The 22,465-nt window shown below is 33.9% G+C and overlaps 1 protein-coding gene across 1 annotated transcript in view; it reads right to left on the bottom strand.

Moving 5' to 3' along the window:
- Window positions 1-2,135: 2,135 nt before the first annotated feature.
- Window positions 2,136-22,465, bottom strand: part of LOC149801865 (sorting nexin-27-like) — a 55,388-nt gene continuing 35,058 nt past the window's right edge. The window contains exons 10-13 of the mRNA XM_089956235.1: window positions 21,598-21,747; window positions 20,732-20,860; window positions 20,203-20,262; window positions 2,136-13,394 (exon numbers count right to left, since the gene is read on the bottom strand). Coding sequence (XP_089812361.1) covers window positions 13,383-13,394; window positions 20,203-20,262; window positions 20,732-20,860; window positions 21,598-21,747 — 351 coding nt within the window. The 3' untranslated portion in view covers window positions 2,136-13,382. The remainder of the gene's footprint in view (window positions 13,395-20,202; window positions 20,263-20,731; window positions 20,861-21,597; window positions 21,748-22,465) is intronic.

The following is a 22,465-nucleotide window of genomic DNA, read 5'->3' as shown; positions in this document are numbered from 1 at the left end:
TTCAAAATTTCCTCTTGAGTCCTGGAAGTGAAAAAGACTAAGCAGAGGTAACATTCTTTTGAAAGGTACATATCCGAAGTAAACTCAAGCTATTTACTCCTATAACACAAATTACACCTATTAATAAAACAACAAAATAAAGGGAATTAAACTTTATTTTAACAACGCATATAATATACATAGTCTTTTTTAAATAACCAGGAAACCCTGTAAAGAAAACCTAGGAAATTCTTTTTTTTAAATCATAGCAAACTCAGTGCAAAGTACAAAACTGCAGGATGGAACCCTAATAGTCTAATATCGTCTCATTACTCTTGTCACATACCATTTGATACAGTCTAGTGTCTTTTCATAAAGGATAATAATTCTGTTCACATTTTGAGCCAAGACTAGAAACAAAGCCGGTTAACCAAATGTTCCACAAAATTTAAATAAATTTTAAAATTGACAAGGGATGGAAGTTTTTCTTTAGCGTTAACAACATTGGAAATGATGTAGCTATGCAATATGAATAATTTGCATTGTTATTATTCTTGAAATGCATTTGTTATGTGCTGATACAAGGTTATATACTGTGTTTTGTATCAATAAATATTTCCTATATTATTGAAGCTATCGCTTTGTGTGGCAGTAATAGGTTTTCCTTTCCAGAGTTGTGTAAACTCATCTTTATGTTATTTAAATTAAGTAATGGGGGTTGCTTAAAGATGGAGAATAAGCATCAAGAATGCTTGATTTGTCTTCACGAAATACATAGGCCCCAGTTCGAGTCCAAAATGTGAGGGAACACTTATTGTAGATATAAAAAAATCTTCTGGGTCACAAATGTTCATAACCCTTGAATTTTGCTACAATGACATGAAAATCTAATGGTTTATGTACATTTGCATGCAAACATACATACCAAATTTTGCTCGTCTACCTCATAGGGTTTTTGCATATATGTGCAACTTGTATTTTCTGTCAGCAGTTTATGGAAGAGTGGGGAGGGAGGCCTGCTCCCAGCCACAAAGCTTTAGGACTTGGAGTGTGTCTATGATATGTATTTTTGCTATAAATATTCTGTGGGATTTCCAAGCATTTTTTTTGTAATCAACAAACACTTGGAATGATTACAATTTGGCTTTGATCACTGGGTTGTGGTTGTGATATGATTTGGCATTGATCAGATTTTTTATGTTGAGGTTGTGATGAGTATGTTGTGGTTGTAATGAGTATCAGTTGGCTGAATTGTTATGTTGTGATTGTAATGATTATGTTGATGATTAGATAATGATTTAGCTGTGATATGTTGTGATGTGATGCTTATGTTGAGGTTGTGGTGATTATGATTTGGCTGCGATTGTTATGCTGTGATGTGATGCTTATGTTGAGGTTGTGGTGAATTATGATTTGGCTGTGCTTGTTATATAGAGGTTGTGATGACAATTTAGCTGTTATGATGTTGTGGTTGTGACTATGTTATTATTGAAAGAAGTATTAATAGCATTACTCCTCATCTTTCAACATCACCACAACATATATTTTCAACCACTACAACCTACATAGTTAACCACTTCCACCTGTCCCTGTTTAAAGACTGCCTTCCACTGAATGGATGGTGTACATGGTCGTTTGATAGCTAGATAGTCCACCTTTCTTTTAAAGTCTAGTTTAAAGTCATTTATAAACTTTTACATCACATTTTGCCTCCTGCACAGACGACAGAGAAGGCACTGGATTATGGTTATCATATTATATTGCTAATTTGAAATCTGTAAACATTTGCAATGTAAAAGTGTGGCGAGTCCAGGATTTGAAACTGAAACCATCTAAAATGTGATAGGCACTCTATGACAAAAGCTATCAGTCTACACTCAAACAAGCTCAGCTACATATATGTTTTCTGCCTTTACGAGTCATGCCCAAGATTCTTCCTCACTCCTCAATATAAAGTCACCCTTCCTATGTAGGTTGCAGCCATGCACAGGAACCCAGTCAGAAGCATGAAATATAACTGGCAAAATACTTCATGGCCAGGCTGGGACTTGAATGATGCCTTTCACTTGCTATATCGGTGCTTAAATTCTTAAGCCCGTGTGTGCAAATTCCTCCTGGCCAGCTCTGTTATAACAAAAATTGTACAAATGACATGCTCATTTTTCAAACCTTTATTTAGATAGGTGGCAGAGAAAAAGAAACAGCGCATGACAGAAAGTCCTCATGCTGATACTCTGATACATTTAATAATCACTTTTTTATACACAAAACTGTTACTGGACAGTCAAATGCAACAGTCTTGAATAAGTTAACAGCCTGAAAGCAATCAACATCTCTCCAGTTCCCATTCAAACATAAAGACATCCCTAGCAGCACTACATTACACAAGGATAGTTATGAATTGTTCACTGAAACTTGCATGTCCTTTACCTGAATTTTAACTAGTGCTTAGCTGTATACCATTGCAGTGATAATGTGTTTTTGTAAATAAGTAAATTAATAAAGGGGAAACCAAAATAATATTACCAGATTTATATGTTATGACCATTTCATGAGAAAATCAATTTGATTCAGTGTAATCAAGATAGCATCACAAGGAAAACATGCAGGACAGCTTCAAATGACCTTGCACAAGAGAACTCCACATGGAAAACAGACAGCTTCAGATGAACTTGCACTAATGAGCTCCACATGGTAAACATTCAAGACAGCTTCAGATGAATATATACAACAGAGCTCCATGTGAAATTTAAAAGATCTATTTCATGTTAACATGTTGTTTATAATTGTTGAAATGTAAACAATTACAAGTCACATACAACATAGTTTACCTGCCCTCTTTATGCATACATATCATATATACTCACTTATATGTTGGAGCCAACTACAAACTGCACAGACGCAGATCTGCTGGCTCATTATGTGGTGGCAGATCTGGGTCAGTGTGATTTGCAGTTTGACCCTAATAATAAGCCTGCATATACAGTACATACAACCAAGTACAGTACATGCAAATTCTGGACAACATGTCACTCAGAAATGATAACAGCAGCAGGTAACTTTATGACAACATTATTCAAACAAGAAAAAAATATCGTTTAAACATGTTCAGCTTAGTATATGACATGATACAATCTGAGTATATTTCAGCATTCAACCAATATGATTATTCACACACTTATTCATACAAATACATAACAAAACAATAATCTCCAAGGTTACCTGTCTAAGGTAAACAAATAAGAATGTAATAATCTTGGCAAAATAATGTGTATTACAGTTTTTTTTTCTCCCCAACAAATGGTTCATTACTAAACTGTAATTGATTACTACTGACATCTGCAACTAATTTTGCTATGAAAAGATCAAATAATTGTTCAAAAGCATTCATTCAAGGAACACAGTGTTGAAGCCTGAAAGTATAGCCAAGTTTTTTCACACTCATCTTGGACTTGCTGCATTTACATGTTCGACCAATATCATTACAAACCGGACATGTGGAATCAATTTTTGGAAAGTGGCTGCTATACAAGGGAGATTATTTCAACAGCAGTTGCACTGTGAAGATTAACAAAGTATAAATTTACGACAGTGGATCTGACTGTATATTTACTGTGTTATAATGGAATTAATAAATACACAAGTAAAATAATATTGCAGAAACAATGCCTAACCTGAGCAATGTTTGAACACAATATGAAATTTTACCATTGAGAGACCAGGTATGAATTAATCAGGAGTACAACTTGTTGGCCATGAATGCATCATTATTGTAATGGTATTAATACAAACTAGAATGGTAAGAGATGCAATCTGTTTGCTCTTGACCAATGGTTCCAATTAGCTTGATAATCGAGATACAACCTGGTTGCTCTTGACCAATGGTTCCAGTGAGCTGGGTGATTGAGATGCAATCTGTTTGTTCTTGACTTGTGGTTCCAACTTGCTGGGCAATCAAGATGCAATTTGGTTGCTCTTGACCAATGGTTCCAATTAGCTGGAAAACCAGTCCAGTAATGGTAAGAGATGCAGTCTGGTTGCTCTTGACTAATGGTTACAATGAGATCTGCAATAAGTCCAGTAATGGTAAGAGATACAATCTGGATACTCTTGACTAATTGTTACTATGAGATTTGCATTATGTCCAGTAATGGTAAGAGATACAATCTGGTTCCTCTTGACTTGATAGTTTCAACAACATGCACAATCTGTCCAGTTATGGTATGAGATGCGGTCTGGTTGCTTTTAAATGATATAATGGTTGCACTGAGGTGGGCAAACAGTCCAGAAATGATAAGATATACAGTCTAGCTGCTATTATCAGTCTATTAATTTAAAGAGATACAACCTGGCTGCTTATAATGGTGGTTCTACTGAGACAGGCAATCAGTCCAGCATAAAATTTTCTCAACTGTATGAAAGACCATTAAGTTAGAAGATAAAACATGTTTTCTTCATTATTTATATATATATATATATATATATATATATATATATATATATATATATATAAGAGAACAAATATATATGAGAACAAATGAGTCTACATTTAAGACAATGTACAGTTGTGACTGAAGAATTAGCAGAAAAAATTATAACAAATACTTTATAGAACTTATTGTTGAAGGTTTTCTTATTTATCAACATATTCATACTTAAAAAAGTGGAAAAATAATATTATTGCAAGAATGAAAATTAAAATTAAAATGCAAAATAAAAGATAATATTATAAAAGCCATTCATTTATCTGAATTAAATGATTAAGTTTGTGAGTCAATATTTCAATGAATTATGCTTTTACCATGCACAGAAAATAACTTACAGCAGATAAACTGCACATCAACTTTCATTCAAACAATTTAGGTAGATAGGTAGGTACTATTCTTAATGAAACAATTTAGGTAAGCAGGTACTAGGTAATAAATCTTGATAACAAGTGAAGATGACTAATTTTCCATTGGAGTGACTAAATATGTGAAGAAAAAAAAATTGCATCAATTTCCATGTTCTTCTCGTACAATTAATACCATTTAATACACAGTGTAGTTATCTCATATAATGAATATTATTTAATACAAAAATTTTGATCGTATAATTAATATTATTTAATGCACAATTTTGATCATATAATTAATATTATTTAATAAACAATTCTGGATGAAAATTCTGAGCTTGAAAATGGTACAAACTGCAGACATCGGAAAATGAGACAGTAGTTGATAATGATAATGGTAATTTGTTCTTGAAATAATGTTTCAATTTCTTATATTCTTGTTTGTTTTTCTTCCACTCATTTGATTACCATATATACTCACTTGTAAGCAGAGTTCAAATGCAAACAATATAAATCCTGATCTGCCAAACAGATGCATAGAGCCAGATCTGTCATCACATATGGAAATGGGTTCATACAGTGTGCCTTTGATCTGCCAAACAGATGCATAGAGCCAGATCTGTCATCACATATTGAAATGGGTTCATACAGTGTGCCTTTGATCTGCCAAACAGATGCATAGAGCCAGATCTGTCATCACATATTGAAATGGGTTCATACAGTGTGCCTTTGATCTGCCAAACAGATGCATAGAGCCAGATCTGTCATCACATATTGAAATGGGTTCATACAGTGTGCCTTTGATCTGCCAAACAGATGCATAGAGCCAGATCTGTCATCACATATTGAAATGGGTTCATACAGTAATGCTCTCCACTTATTAGGTAACACACTGTATAACATGGAAAATGACTGCTCCAGTGGCATAGTAGCTCGAGTGTCCACCACAGATGTGGGAGGTCGCGGATTCAAATCCCCGCTAAGTCAAACCAAAGAATTAGAAAAATGGTACTAGCAGCTGCCTTGCCTCATGCTCAGCATTAAGTGGTTAGTGTTAGGACTGGTCGGCCTGGTGTCAGGATAATGTGACTGGGTGGGACATCATTCTACATGTCTGTGGCATGATGCCCCAGTGCTAGACATCACTATAAACTGTCACACTGCAGACATTGTAGCGACATGACTGAAAACATGGAAAATGTCAAATCCACCCCTTTGATAAATAATCTGCTTTTGTAAAGCTTTTGAATCTGTTAAACTTTGGAATCTGTGAATTATGTGAAAACCATATTTATCTATTAATAGTATATCAGGGTTATATAGAACATTTGACCTGCAGTTATGATGTACTCCTGGTGAAGGCAACTTAAAAACAAAAGCATAAATATAACTATACTACAAAATTTTAACATCAACACTGTTGCTCTTAAAATAACTAAACAGTGGTCCCCATCATGAATGACCCTCCTGACCAGCGGCTACCTGGTTATTACAGCCAGAATCACTTGGCACTGATGAGTTTGTGTTCAAAAGTACCCTTCAATAAAGGCCACCCCTCTAACACAACCAGCACCCAGCATATTTGTGCAAAAATTTTAATTTACCCCTCACAAGTGGCCACGTTTTATTTAATTCATATGGTATGTAATCCGATTATGTATACTGATGTCTTTTTCCTAATGTCAGGTTTTTGTTATGGAAAGAAGTGTTGGCTAAAGTACATATATCACTACGGTTAATATTGTATCACTAACACTGCTGTTTACAGGAAATGGGGTCAACAATGATGTGATAGACTTTTGGGCTGCTGATTTTTTTTTTCTTTCATGATTACAACAAGACCTAGAACAAAACAGGGTACCAGACAAAGACCGCAAAGTCATGTGACAGTACATGTATCAATTCCTTTATAAACAAGACATTTCATGGACTCTACAAAAGTTTTGTCTGCATAATTAAGTTACAGTACTGAACAATTAGCAACACAGAATAAATAGTTATAACATTTGAACATGTTCATCACATAAATGGAGAATTAATACTTTAGAAGAAAAAGTAAATGTTATTAGACTTGATGATGATGGGGAGAGTTCTAGAGCTCTTGCCAAAATATTTTATGTTGGGAAGACTCAAATAGAAAGCAACATAACAGATAAGGAGAATATTAAGGCAGTGGGAAAATTTAGGAAATGGAAAGATATATATTTTAAATGTCAGGCAATGTACGTACCAAGATTTAAATGAAGTTTTTGAATGATTTTGCCATGCGCATGTCAACAATACCCTACTCGCAGTTCATGCATAAGAGCTACTAATGTATATTAACTTGAAATAAGTTAGTTCTTAAGACGAGAAGAACCCAGTAATAATTAGTGCTACTTTTAAATGAAGATATTAAATGCTCTGAAGTTATTTATATTAAATGAAGATATTAAATGCTCTGAAGTTATTTATAGCTTTCTTATACATACACTTCACTTCATAGTCCTCCTTTAGAAAAGCCACCAGTCTTATATGGCCACTTTCCCGGTGCAGAAGGGGTGGCCATATACCACAAAATCTTAATATCAATACTGCTGCCCATCCCATTACTAATGGAGAAGTTATACCTAGGTCTCACCAATACATTGCAGCAGATCTCAAAAGCAACCCATTCAAAAGAATGACATTTGAATAAAAATGTTGTTGTTTTTCTGGGGTTTAATGCCATTTTTCAGCACACAATAGGCTATACATGGCGGCCAGTATTAATGGTGGAGGAAGAACCCCGGAAAGAACCACCAACCCATGAGAAGCTACTGGCAAGCTTTCTCACATACCCACAATGGCTGAATCCGAGACTTGAACCAGCACAGACAGAGATGAGATGGCAGTGATCCGTAATGGAACGCGCTTTAGACCACTCGGCCACTCAGGGCCCCCTAATAAAGATGTACACATTCTGGAAATTTGGCTAATGCTATTGTGTTTAGAATGGAGATTTTGACAATTTTGGCTATAGAGTACTAAGTACTCCATGTTTTAAGGATGTAACTTTATGTATAGAATTGAAAAGTACATCAGCACAGTCCTGGCTATATAGAGCTGAAGACATTTAGGCATTAGAATACAGGCATAAAAAAAACAGACATAAAGACTAATCAAAGAGGTGAAAACAATGATGACCTCAAAGGTAGACAGGATACTAATTTACATAAAATCAGTGGGAAGAATAAACACTTGTGAGATATTGCACTTCATGGTTCCTTTTATTCTCATAAAATGAATAGCTGAAATAATCTTTATTACTAAACTGAAGTTCTTTTCTTTTTCATCTTACAAGAGAATTTATATCAACATTCGAAACATTATTTGAGGAATTATAGCGATTTCCATTTGAAAGCATTTTCTACTTTCAAGTATTCGAATATCCATGGAAGATTACTATGAGATTTAATAATTTACCTAAATATGAGTTGCTTCCCTTGACATTAAAAAATATTTACGTAACAGGTCAGTGGCTCTATACTTTGTTACTAATTCTATAAACACTATACTCTATATTATGTTACTAATTCTATAAACGCTATACTCCGTACTTTGTTACTAATTCTATAAACACTATACAGTATGGTAATATTATTAATAATATCTGGCCTGTTCTACATTCCCAAGCCCAGTGGGATAACAATGGAAAAATATAATAATATGGTTTTGTCAATCATTTCCAGGATAATCAACCACAGAGAAAAATGAAGAATGTCTATAACTACCATAGCCATCTCTTTAACATTTTTCTTATGATAAAGTGTCATCTAGAGATGATATATCTCCATTTTGTTGCTTAATTCTTACTGTAAGTACCAAACAGTCCATAACTCCCAATCTTCACTACAGTCAAAAAAGTGTCAGTTTCTATTCTACTTATCCTATATATCCATGGCAACACTAAAATAATTATGGCAGAATGGATACCTCATTGCAAACTTGCATGGCATGTATCAAGTTTGGTGTAAAATACCTTAAATGGTTTGAGAGACATGCTTTGGTTGCATATAAACATGTAACGACAGACAGACATCAATATTCTTGACTAAGGGCATTTATTTTAAATACATGATGAAAATTTCATGAAAATTAGATGAGAAAATTTGAATTTACTGACATTTAAAATAAGCTGCATAGGTAGTACACTGGACCCCTGACTGACTACTTGTAATAAGGAATTAGGTAAACATGTACACCTAGCTAAGTGATTAGTCAGCAGGATTTGGAATTTGTGTTAAGTGATAGCTGAGTGACAGTAGCCATGAGGTGAACAGTAGCAAGATATATGGAACAAAGTTTAAGAAAACACTGAAACAAATAGTGTAACTTATATATTTTTTTGACTCAAAAGTCAATGTAATTTTAAAACTAAGTGCTGAAATAGAAAATCCACTGACAGCAAAAAAATGAATCCAGAATTAATTAAAGGCAAAAATGTTTTCAAAATTTAATAAATTAAACTAATTAAAATAAATATTTATATACTAGGAAACTGATTAATGAACTGTATCACAGCAACAACTACAAGTCTAATCTGGTTTGGTTTTGTGGAGATTAATTCTATTTATCAGCACATGATGGTCAATAGCTGGCAGTCAGTATATTTGGTGGCAGAAAACCCTGGGAATCAACTCGTGGGAAGATACTGGCAAGCTTTCTCATATCCCCATATTTGTGAAGCCAATTTATCAAACCCACTCAGACTGAGGTGAGATGTGTGATTCATCTGTAACAATTATTTAGTCACTTGGGACCCCCCCCCAAAAAAAAACTAGTCCAAAAGAATAAATAAGTGTCATCAGTTACTATACCATGAAAGCAATATATGGCAATAAGATAGCAAATTTTGTTCACCTGAAACTCAGATTCCAAAATCAGGTAAAATATATGTTGCACAGCTTACATGTTACATTTTGAATTCCAATTACAGACAACGTGCATGCCATTTTTCTCAAAACATAATGAAAATAAAGACTAGACTTTTTTCTGAGGTACAAAAATTAAAGGGGCAATAACCAAGTATAATTAGGGCAATGATCAACTTCAAATGTGATACTGTACATTATTTCAGTTTTATTCTTGAAATGACATCTTGATTCAGAACATTTTCAGTAATAAGAACCAATAATATCCAAACGCCTTGGATACAGCACTGGACATTAAAGATTAGAACATTTGTAAAAGGAAAGAAAGAAATATGGAAGGAAATAAAGACATTTATCACTAAAACTAGCATGGGCATAGTGTGATTCTTTGCCAACAAACCACATTTATATGCTGGCACGCTGGCCTGAGTAGGCACAATAAGTCATCATCTATACCAGAACATGTGGAAAGTCCCCAATTACTACAGTAGATTTTGATAATTTGTCATTGTTTAAAAGAAAAATATGTACAGGCAAAATCATAACAATGTTATTTTCAATTATTTCTGAATAAATAAATATGTTCCATTTTCCTGTCAAGAAAGTGCACTGTTTAAGCAGTACCAACTTCTGTACTGGCTATTAAAAAGTACTATATACAAACATCAACTTGTATCACATGGATTGTAAATGCTGAGGCATTCAAACAGTGGCAATATTTTCTACATAGCATAATGTATTATACACAACCTGTATCACTTTAGAACAAGAACCTTTAAAATCTGAATTATATCAGCTCTGTGTGACAGCTATAACATACACAATTATATATGATTTGATATGGGGTACAATTAAAACATACTCCTTTTGTTTCTATTTGGAGTTTTGGAAGTCTGCATGACTACATAAGAATCATATGACTTCAAGTTTTCTTTCAGCCATGTTTCTTTAATAAAAAATGTGAAAGAGGCTATGGGATAAGTATCAATATACTTGATATGAAAAAACGGAATTATGAAAACAACCACAGCCTTGCTATAAACATAGGTTACTCAGTGCTGTCCAACCCATGGCCCGCATGCAGCCCTCGGGCTGATTTGAAATGGCCTGCCCGAGCTCGAGCAGCTTTATAATCATTCCTTTTCAGTTTTCTGCTGCGGCCCTCTGCTTCAAGAAAAACATGTCTCAGTGGCCCATGGTGTCAAAAAGGTTGGACAGCACTGGGTTACTGGTATGCTTACAGCCTTGCAATAAATATAAACAAGCTTTCATTCTGAACGATACTTTACAACATTAGGAGTGCAATATCCCGCAGATAAAACTAATTCATATTTTCCAATCCAAATGTAGTAACCTTTTATCATATACTCCATTATTATATCATGGAGTGATTATAAAATGAACCATTTCATCTCCCTATATGATGCATGGAGAAAAAGATAAACTTACCTTTCATAATAGAAACCAGAGCATGTCACTAACAGTAACAATTATGATGTAATATTCTAATATCATCAACGACATGCTAGTGGGGTATTTAAACTAGCAACATGGAAAACAAAAATTATTTTTATACATGTCATTCAGTATGAAGCAGTGCTGTGTGCAGAAATGCTATACAATTGATAAGTTATATGGAAAAAAAGTATATAATAACTATGAATTAAATTCCCAATACTAAACTACAAAAATCACAATATATTCATCTTACATCTGACATAATGCAAGCTTAATTTCATCACCCCTGTATTTCTGCACCTTTTACTTAGTTTATTCATTTGAAACATACAAAAAGAAAGAGGAATTAGAAACATCAAAGTTTCATTAGAACTCAAATGGACCACTGCAAAGCTTTAAGAACAATCCAGTGACTGGCCAACGTTATAAACTTGGGAATGTCTACATTGTAGGATCTACATGTGGACGTTACTGTACTGTAAGTACCTTTCATATACAATAATTACTGGAAACAACTGCTAGAGTAAATTAACTTGTGTCAAAGAATCCTTAAGTTTACAATAGTTGTCAGAAATACAGGCACTGATTTTGAACAGATGAGGGCATATCACATTTACAATGTCATTAAATCCCAATTAAAACATGAATGACACTTATGAAGCCTTCTGTAACTGGCATTTATTTCATTTAGTGTTTACCAACATTTCATTTCTTTATATTTCATCAAATATTGCATTGTTTCTTGGGAAAATATTTTCGTCCAAGATAAAATTAAAAGTTGCACATTTCATTATAATGATTTTGAATGTCCTTGCACTGACTGCCAGTTCTGAACAACAAAGCAAGCAATATATTGAACTTTCATTGACCAACTTCAATTGTGATTTTTAAAAAAAATTGCAAAGCAAATAGAATCCTATTTTGGCCTTATCTGTCAGAAAAATATGTGACCCCATGCTTGCCTGTTTTAAGTGGGTTCATGAGTTATCCAGGCACACTAAAATGAGAGAAGGGTGAAATTTTCCATTTATGCAGGAAAGACAGGGCTCCTATGTATCTAGTTATCAACTTCTGGCAGTGGATAATAATGAACAAAAATTTATATTGAAGACAACAAGTGAGGTCAAAGATATAGGACTTGAGCAGTTTGAACACAGGCCCTTAAGACTTAACAACAATGATTCCATCAGCATTTCCAAAAGAAATGTCATACCCATCTTACATCCAAGACACACATGGCTTCTATGACAATGTCTGATTTTACCCTCCAATACAGCTGGCTATTGAAGAAACAAAAGTTTAGTAAATGCTGTTGCTGTTGTTGTTTTGAGGTTTAATGCCATTTCTCAGTGCAAGATAGGCTATACATGGCAGCCGGTACAATTGGTGGAGTAAGAATCGGAGAAACCCCGGTAAGAACCACCGACCCATGGGAATGTCATAAATGTAGTACATTATAAGCATGCATGTCCAAGAAGCAGAATCCATTAACTAGGACACTCCTGAAAGCACTGGCCCTGAGGACCTCACATTAGAACCAAATGTCTACTTGTTTCTTTCTAGGATTTAATTTATATTCCATCATCATTTTACATCTTTTATGTGCTTATCTTATACAAATAGATAGTCACTTTTAGCTGCGCATTCCTTATTTTCAGCCAGCTCACACCTAAATCACCCTTAGTCTCTCAACTTTTCAAAATAAGACATCTCATTTTCAACACTGTAACAATGACTGTTAAAATTATCGTGATTTCATTGTAAAATATCTCAGACCTCTGCTTTCCATGTAGGCCTGCAAAACCAGATGCTTATGAGAAGGCTGCTGTTGACAGACATGATGTCCTAAATCTAATACACAATCTAGGAATTATTCATTATAACAGTCATCACAGTGTATATATATATAACAAAGTCTAGTTCATTCGCAGTCATCCAAACTCACATATCAATCCATTTCAAGTATATAAACATAAAATCACAAGTTGTACAGTAAATTGACAACAGATGTTGTGGTACTGATGATGATGATGATGATGATGATGATGATTACAGTCACAATGGTGGTCGTGGTAGCAGCAATGATGATCATAATGGTTTATCCATTCAATCTTTCCTGTCAACAAATGACTAGTAAACACATAGTAAAATAAAGATCTTTCATATAGGGATCGACTTTGCAATATGTCTCTTGCCATTTTCATTCAGTCCTCAATCTTTCACCGAACCTGCTGAAAATAGAAAAGAAAGTAAGTACAGTTTCTATTATGAAAAGAGAATTTCTAATTTGTACATTTTTCTCACAAGGCTGGTCCAATCAATGTATTTTCTGAGGTATTTGCTGTAAAACCCGGCACAGATGTTCTGTATGGCTGACAATTCCAAACAGCATACTTTATAACAAGACTGAGACAAAATGCTTGCAGTTCTTTAGAACAAAAATACTTAATAGATGCCTTACAATTAAAGTCTGTAGACTTTAGATTCAGCATTCTACATAAATGGTTCCCACACTTTTATAAAGATAAATTTCCAGGTCATTTCCATGGTTTTTCCAGGATGAAATTAATTTTTCAAGGTTCATATATGACCATTATTGAATGGAATTAAAAAAAAATACCTTTTAGATTAGAAAATATGCATTTTCTAAATCTAAAGATGTTTCTCTTTCAAGACTCTCCAAAACATCTAAGTCAAAAATGATGATCATGTACAAAACCAAAAAATGTATCAAATGAAACAAGTTTGACTATATTCATATACTTTGGCATGGAAGGCAATGTGCAGAATAAAATTTCTAACTTTACTTTGCTGCCATGTTTTATGTTGCTATGTGGAAACAACATAACAAACATAAATTAGTTTTGTTTCCTTTCAAACCTTTAAGTCTAAAGAATTATATATATATATATATATATATATATATATATATATATATATATATATATATATATATATATATATACACACACACCTCTCCCTCGGTAACTTGCGCACAATGGGGTCCACAAACATAGATCACACTATAAGCAAGGCGTGAGTTACCAAGGGGCCTCCGAAAATTGAAAAAAATCGCTTTGACATCGAGAAAACCGTAAAGGGGGGGGATTAGGGAACTGGGCTGTTTAATGACTGAATCCTCATTTTACAATCACGTCGATAATAATTTTTAATAATGCGCTTTTTCTAATCAAGTTGTTTGTTATTCTGTTTAAATAACATTTTTTTCCTCAAAATATCCAACATATGAAAGATTGTTCCAACTGGTTTGAACAACCATCACGTGTACGCCAAAAATCTGTGTATTACATCACTGCTTTTTGTTTTCTTGATGAGCCTGGTTCCCGTTGTGGTATTTAATAGTATCTTGCCAAATCGGTAGTCCACAATTTGGGAACTAGACTAACTGTTGATTCACCATCAAACAAGATTCCTTTTTTTTTTTCAAAAGACATGAAATTTATTTCGTGACACGTCTATGTCAAAACTCAATTTTTGATTGTTCAATTAGTACAGTGTAAATGTCATGATTTCATTGGAAGTAATAATGAAATTTCTTATCATCCCTGAGGATATCTCGAAATGCCAGTTCAAGAATTCTCTGAAACTCGCTTCCCACAATGGTCCATATCTGTGAAATCAAGCTCTTTATTTTACGAAGTATTCTTTTTGCTTTGCTGCCTTGTTATCTTTGATCAGTTATAAAAGAGTTGGTTAATTTAAGGTAGTTTCTGTTACATACACAATAACGTTTATTACAGTGTTCGATTGATCAAATGAAGCGAGTTCACCCGACATACGACCGAGGCTGCTAGATTTTAAGTTAGTCAGATTTTTGTCCCTTTTAACTTTTCTTTTATTCCACCTCCTTTTTTTCATTCAAAATACATAATTAACGTGACAATATAAAGGATGTCAGCTTTTAATTCAGTGCAACAATACAACAAATACTTCCGCAAGTCAGTTATCAAAACACGGTTGGCACTTAATTAGGTTCTCAGAGAAATGCTCGTGGACATAGCTGTTACGGTAGATTGACGCATTTTACGTTTAGTTACAAGAGGACACATTGCACTTATGACGATTACACTTAAAAGGAACTAAAAAATGGAACTAGAATACAAATTCAATTGATAAAAAAAATATTTAATTTGTATTTATTTATTAAAGTACTGCCTCCACTCAGTGTAAGTGACATTTTAATTGATCGAAATTCGAAAATGTGGGTTGTGAGATTTGTGTACTCGTGCAACTAGCAATGCAAATCCGAGTCTGAGGTCAAATTTCATGAACACCGTAGTTTTATTTTGTCTCTCAGCAGATTAATGACATAACGATTTTAATACTCTCAATTTCTGAGAAAATAATTTTCATATTGATTTCATGCAGGTATGACTCAATTTAACAAAGCCATCTGGTAAGTGGCTAAGCTTTGCCACCACCATGTTGGCCTCTTATGATGCTAGACTGGTTTTCATACTTTCCATGTAAGGAAAAATACGAATATTCGAGCTATCTGTGGAAAAAAATCTACTAGACAGATCTAATGCACTGAGTGTTTGGATTAACTCAACATAATTGTTTATGGCAAGCACCTAAACAATCCATTCTGGTCAGAACTCGATAAATGTAACGCAGGATCAGTTCAGTTATGACTCAATTACATAACTGTTTTTGGCACACAAAAAAAAAGTGGTGGCGGAAAATTACTGTTTTTTTTCTGACTTTCATCAATATTTTCAAAATTCAAGGACTTTTCACGGTCAGGAAAAAATTATCATTTCTCACAATTTTTCCTGATTTCCCGATAGCATGGGAACCCTGTACATAGAGTCTCTATGTTCGAGTTTGTAGACTTCAGATTCAGTTTTCTACATAGAAAGTCTCACAATTAAAGTTGTAGACTTTAGATTCAGCGTTCTATATCGAAAACCTCACAGTTAAAGCTTTGTAGACTTTAGATTCAGTGTTCTATATAGACAGCCTCACAGTTAAAGCTTTGTAGACTTTAAATTCCATATTCTATATAGACAGCCATACAGTTCAAGCTTTGTAGACTTTAGATTCCGTATTCTATATAGATAGCCTCACAGTTAAAGCTTTGTAGACTTTAGATTCAGTGTTCTATATAGACAGCCACACAGTTAAAGCTTTGTAGACTTTAGATTCAGTATTCTATATAGACAGCCACACAGTTAAAGCTTTGTAGACTTTAGATTCAGTATTCTATATTGACAGCCACACAGTTAAAGCTTTGTAGACTTTAGATTCAGTATTCTATATGGACAGCCTCACAGTTAAAACCTGACAACCACACAGTTAAAGCTTTGTAGACTTTAGATTCAGTATTCTATATGGACAGCCTCACAGTTAAAACTTGTAAACTTTACAAAAAGTTTGTATACTTTAGATTCAGCATTCTATATAGTCATGATTTCAATGTAAAGTCAGTCTCAGAGAAATTTCTATGACACTATCAGTTGTCGAGATGTCTGAATTTTGCTAAAAAAAAGTAGAACTTTTAACAAGTGTTAAAAGACACTGGTCCAGGTCAACTCTGCCGACATGGAGTCTATTTACACCTGTGCTAGTAGGTGATTATGTTTTAAACTGCCATTGATCTTTGATCAACAGTTAATTAAACAGGCCCGGAATACAGAATGACTTTGTTGAGACAGTTACGAGTCTTGAATTCTAACTGATTAACATTGGATTTCTGCAAAGAAGAACTCACTTGGCAACAATGGGGTGTAAAAATCTCCTCTCCTTCAATTACTTTTATTTTAATTTTTTCAAAATATTTTAGTTATTTTATGTACCCTTGCAATTATAAATGCATAAGATTATAGTCGATTTTGTTTGTTCTGATTTCTGTTACTCTATTTCGTGTTGCCATCATGATCTTGAAAACTATTTACAGATAAATGAACACTGTAATATATAAGACCATTCACGGGATATGGGAGCAGTAAGTATGAGTAAATAATCTGGACAATTGGCATCCAGATGGTCTCTGTTTTACTGCAATGACCCTGACCAATGATCCTTCATCTTTTGACCCTAAAATCTATCTGCCTGTTACATACCTAAAGTGCAAGTCCTACACACAAAATTTGGTCAAAGTCTGTGGTCTAGAACTAGGTTATTTCTTCTTTCAGTCACAATGACCTTGACAGCTGACCTTTCTGACCACAAAATCATTAGGCTTCTTTCTTATACAAAGTGTAAGTCATCCCCAAACTCTGATAAAGGTAAATGGTTGTGAACTTAAATTTTGTGCAGAATCTTTTTTTCTTCTTTAAGTCATAGTGACTTGGATATCTGACCTACTGACCAAAATTCAAAGGCAACCTGTCCATACAGTTTGGTATACATCTGTCATGTAAAACTTCGTTTAGTCACAATGACTCTGACCTTTTGACCCCAAAATCAATAGGCTTCTTCCTTACCCAAAGTGCTAACCATATGCAACATTTAAATTGTAGATGGTGGAGACTCAAGTTATTGAATGAAAAGCCATTTTTAATTTTTTTATTATCATGACCTTTGACCTTTCAAGACCCCAAAATCAAAATATTTCTTCCATTCTTCTATTGAAACAATCCACCAAATCTGGAAACTATAGACAGTGGAGAAGTTATTTTCCAGAGCTTTTGACCTTGAAAATGTTAGGTTTTTTTTTCCTTATCCCAGGTGCAAACTGTCCAAGTAGTTTGGCAACTACATGCAAAGAAGTTGAACTATTTAAAATAGACACTATTTCTTCTTTTAGAGACTGACCTTGACCTTATTCATCAAGTCAAAAGACTTCTTCCTTTCTCTTAGTGGTAGCTATCCACAAAATATGATAACAAAGAACAAGACTTATTATGCAGAAACCATTTTTCTCCATTCTGTCCCAGTGACACAGAATTTTGGCACTGAAAAACTGGTTACTCCTTTTTTTTTTTTTTTTTTAACCCCGTAATAGGTTGACCAATGGGTCGGGGAACCATCCCAGGGTCACCTTACAATCAAACATTTCTGGTTATCAGATAATCTAGGGATAATAAATATAATCTACAGAGAAAGTAAAAAAGAAAACACACACACACTCACACACGCATATACACATGCATATGGCACACAATCTAGGTGACATGGCCTTTGTGATATTACAATATTTTGTTCCTGTTTACCATCAAGTCAGAGACAAGTTAAATGTTCATTGTTGAGGTCCATTTTTGAAGAAATTGGTCCTCTTTTTTATTTACCTTAGCAGTGTATTTTTCAATGTTCTTATGCATTGCAACTATCTGCTTAAAAGCAAAAATAGAAGGATTTTTCATATTGAATCTGCAAGTATAAAAATCATATTTTGCCAAAATAAGCAGAAAATTACCCAAACTGTCCAGTTGTTCACTTCCTAAAAATGTTTCTGTTTTGGACAGATGTACAATATTTGGGCAAAAAGGTGCAAAAACTTCAATAAAACGGTACCGAAACTGTGAAGTAATACTGCAGTCATAAAAGAGATGCTCAATACTTTCAGTTTCACTCTTACAGAAAGTACATTTGTTGTCATCTAATATGTTAATTCTTTTAAGAAAATCATTAGTAGCGATTATTCTATGGATTAATTTAAAGTTAAAAGAGATCAACTTGGTATCCTTGGTACAGCATTTTGCCCTGCTATATATATCAGACCACTCCTCACTACTTATATTTTTATTAAATACTTGCATCCAAGTTTCTTGCTTCGCAGTGTGTTGCCTTTTAATTTCCTGTAAAAGATCTTTGTAAACAAGCTTGATTGAATCTTGTTTTCGCAAGTTCGTTATTTTATCCTCCTGCTTATCAAAATTATTATGTACTAGGTGGTTTTTTATGGCATCTTTCCAAGCTTTAGGAATTCTGGATATTAAGGAGAAGTACTTCAAGAAATCATCGCTTCCAGTTTTTTGTTTTATTATCTCAAAAGGTATTAAATTGCCGTGATCATCTACTAGATCGTTCAGAATTTCAAAACCAGCTTCTGTCCAGGATTTGTATTGATAAATCATTTTAGGGGGAACAAAATTTAAAATACTCATGGATAGATACTCGTTAGGACTTTGCGGTTCTTCTTTCCATTTAGATACTGCCAAAATTAGATCTCTCCAAAAACTGTTTTTAATGAACTTACTAAATTCTTCTAATTTCCTTCTCCCTAAATTCCAAATATCCTTTTTATTTCTGAGTATAGTTGTATTGACTAAGTTCCGCCACGTTCCATCTTCCTTTTCCAGCAATCTTTTAACTCATCTTATCTTAATATACCTAATGAATGAAAATATGTGTATCATATTTAGTCCTCCCTCGTTTTCTGGGGAAACTAGTATATCATGTTTTATTCTCTCTACTTTTCCACCCCATACAAATTTAAATAACGTGCGATTTAGTTCTGCTTCAACTTTTGCTGAAAACTGGTTACTCCTTACCTCAGATACAAGCTGTCCACTACTGACAACTATTGATGGTGGAAAACTCAAGTTATTATGCAGACACAAATTTTAAACAGATGGACAGACAACAGAGTAGCATGGGATAAATTAAGTCGCAGCCTATAGCATGGGAAAACTTAACTCATAGAATAAACAATAGGATCAATTAAGTCAAAGTATATAGTTCAGGATAAATAAAATCATTTGTTATAGCATAGGATAAATGAAGTCATTGGTTATAGCATGGGATAGATGAAGTCATTCATTATAGCATGGGATAAATGAAGTCATTGGTTATAGCATGGGGTAAATGAAGTCATTTGTTATAGCATGTGATAAATGAAGTCATTCGTTATAGCATAGGATAAATGAAGTCATTAGTCATAGCATGGGATAAATGAAGTCATTTGTTATAGCATGGGATAAATGAAGTCATTTGTTATAGCATGGGATAAATGAAGTCATTCGTTATAGCATGGGATAAATGAAGTTAATGGTTACAGCATAGGACAAATGAAGTCGGAGCATATAGCATGGGGTAACTGCTTTTCAAATATTTTCATATACATTATCTTACCTCCTCATCTGCATTCAACTCCTGATAGACTTTGTCAAAACATTCCTTAAGGTACACATACTGAAACAGAAGATCAAATTAATTTGCTATCACCACTTTAGTCTCTAAAATACAAGTATAACCTCTTGTACACACATATCTGTAGAAGATTTATAACTGAATATTATTTATAATAGAATATAAAACTATAAAAACTATTTGGAAAAACCCAATCTTTTCAACATCTGTCATGTCAACATGTACACCTATTTAACATTTGTCAGGTGAATATATCCACCTAAATGACATTTGAAGATGAAACACATCCACCTATTTAACAATATTATCTAAATCTGTACTGAGGTAGAAACAAAACAGGATATGTGTTATAATTTAGAAAACAGAATACACTGTCTCAGAGGGTTTGCACTGGAAAGGTACTACATGAGGTCACAATTACTGTTTCTACAGTATTTCCTTATGAAACACAAATAAAAACAAGCTTTCTTCTCAAACTACAAATATGAACTAAAAAATATAAAACTCTTACATATTGTGTAAGTACTTGCACCATCCGTGGCTTTTTCCCAGGCCGGTCGTATTCAAAGGCAAATGCCATTCCTTCATCATCTATATCATAAGCCTTGATGTCTTTCCACTGGAATTCTATCACTTGAGACTGGGGACCAAAACGAAGCACAAATGTCACACACATAATTATATGAATTAATCCATTTTATTTAGATCCACTTTTGATTTATCAAAAGAAATGGTTGAAATATGGGCACTTAATATTCTCATTTCGAAACTTTAATTTCTGCAGACTGCTGGCATGTTCGATTAGTTGATGTGTGACAAATAAAATCAACATAGCCATAAGGACTTGATAAACAAGCCATGGTGACATGCTTTTCATGGAGATAAATACCTTAAGTTCTCATGCACTTATTAAATTTTAAGACAATACAAGGATCAACAGACAAAGGAAGCTACATGCTAAAGCATAACATGATCACTGGAGCATTAAATGTGGTAATTGTGACCTATTTTTAAGATCATTAGTAATCCTTAAAATAAATATATGCATTATGTTTTATGCAAAACTTTATGTCTGAGATAGAACTAAATTGTACCAACAGTGTAGATGGATAAACTTAACAATGGTGCCAAAGGGAACAAAATTACTGAAAGCAACATCACTGGAAAATTGATGCCTGTATCTGTTAAGCTTTCATCGTTGAAGTACAAATGGGCTGATGCATCTATTTACTGTGACTTTATACTGAAGTAACCATTATAACTACATTTATAGTAATTCTCCTCCTACCTGTCTGTAATGTCAAATTAAAGTAGTTCTTACCTCTATTATACCATCAGTCCTAAATGCCTGAAATGTCAAATTAAGGTAGTTCTTACCTCTATTGTACCATCAGTCCTACATGCCTGTAATGTGAAGCATTTGTAGCTGACTATAGCTATCACATGACCCTCCTTACGGGAATCACATGGACAGTGAGGGAATACAATACATCCATAGCCATCCAGGTGACGTACTGCCTTTAATAACTGAAACATGATCAATTAGTCAAAATAAATTAAGGATGATCCTTTGTGAAATATTTGAAAATTTGAACTTAAAAGATATAGATATTTTAACATGGCCCTGTTAATTATGGCCCTTAAAACAATACCTGAATGAGTAATTCAAAATTCATGAAATCTGCTCAGGTTGAAGATTACAGACTCGTTGTAACAAATACATAAAGAAAAAAGGATGCTGAGGGATGAAATTCTGTTAGCTAGATGCAAATTTAGCACTAAAAGCCAGGGATGCTGATTGATGGCAGGTAGTAGGTCATTCAAGATTAGCATTAAAAGCCAGGGATGCTGATTTATGGCAGGTAGTAGGTCATTCAAGATTAGCATTAAAAGCCAGGGATGCTGATTTATGGCAGGTAGTAGGTCATTCATGATTAGCATTAAAAGCCAGGGATGCTGATTTATGGCAGGTAGTAGGTCATTCAAGATTAGCATTAAAAGCCAGGGATGCTGATTTATGGCAGGTAGTAGGTCATTCAAGATTAGCATTAAAAGCCAGGGATGCTGATTTATGGCAGGTAGTAGGTCATTCAAGATTAGCATTAAAAGCCAGGGATGCTGCTTTATGGCAGGTAGTAGGTCATTCAAGATTAGCACTAAAAGCCAGGGATGCTGATTTATGGCAGGTAGTAGGTCATTCAAGATTAGCACTAAAAGCCAGGGATGCTGATTTATGGCAGGTAGT

The sequence above is a fragment of the Sinohyriopsis cumingii genome, chromosome 4 (genome assembly GCF_028554795.1).
Source record: "Sinohyriopsis cumingii isolate HCF-2022 chromosome 4, ASM2855479v2, whole genome shotgun sequence".
Lineage (NCBI taxonomy): Eukaryota > Metazoa > Mollusca > Bivalvia > Unionida > Unionidae > Sinohyriopsis > Sinohyriopsis cumingii.
The sequence above is the reverse complement of the archived record's forward strand: the minus strand, read 5'-3'. Positions and strand labels throughout refer to the sequence as shown.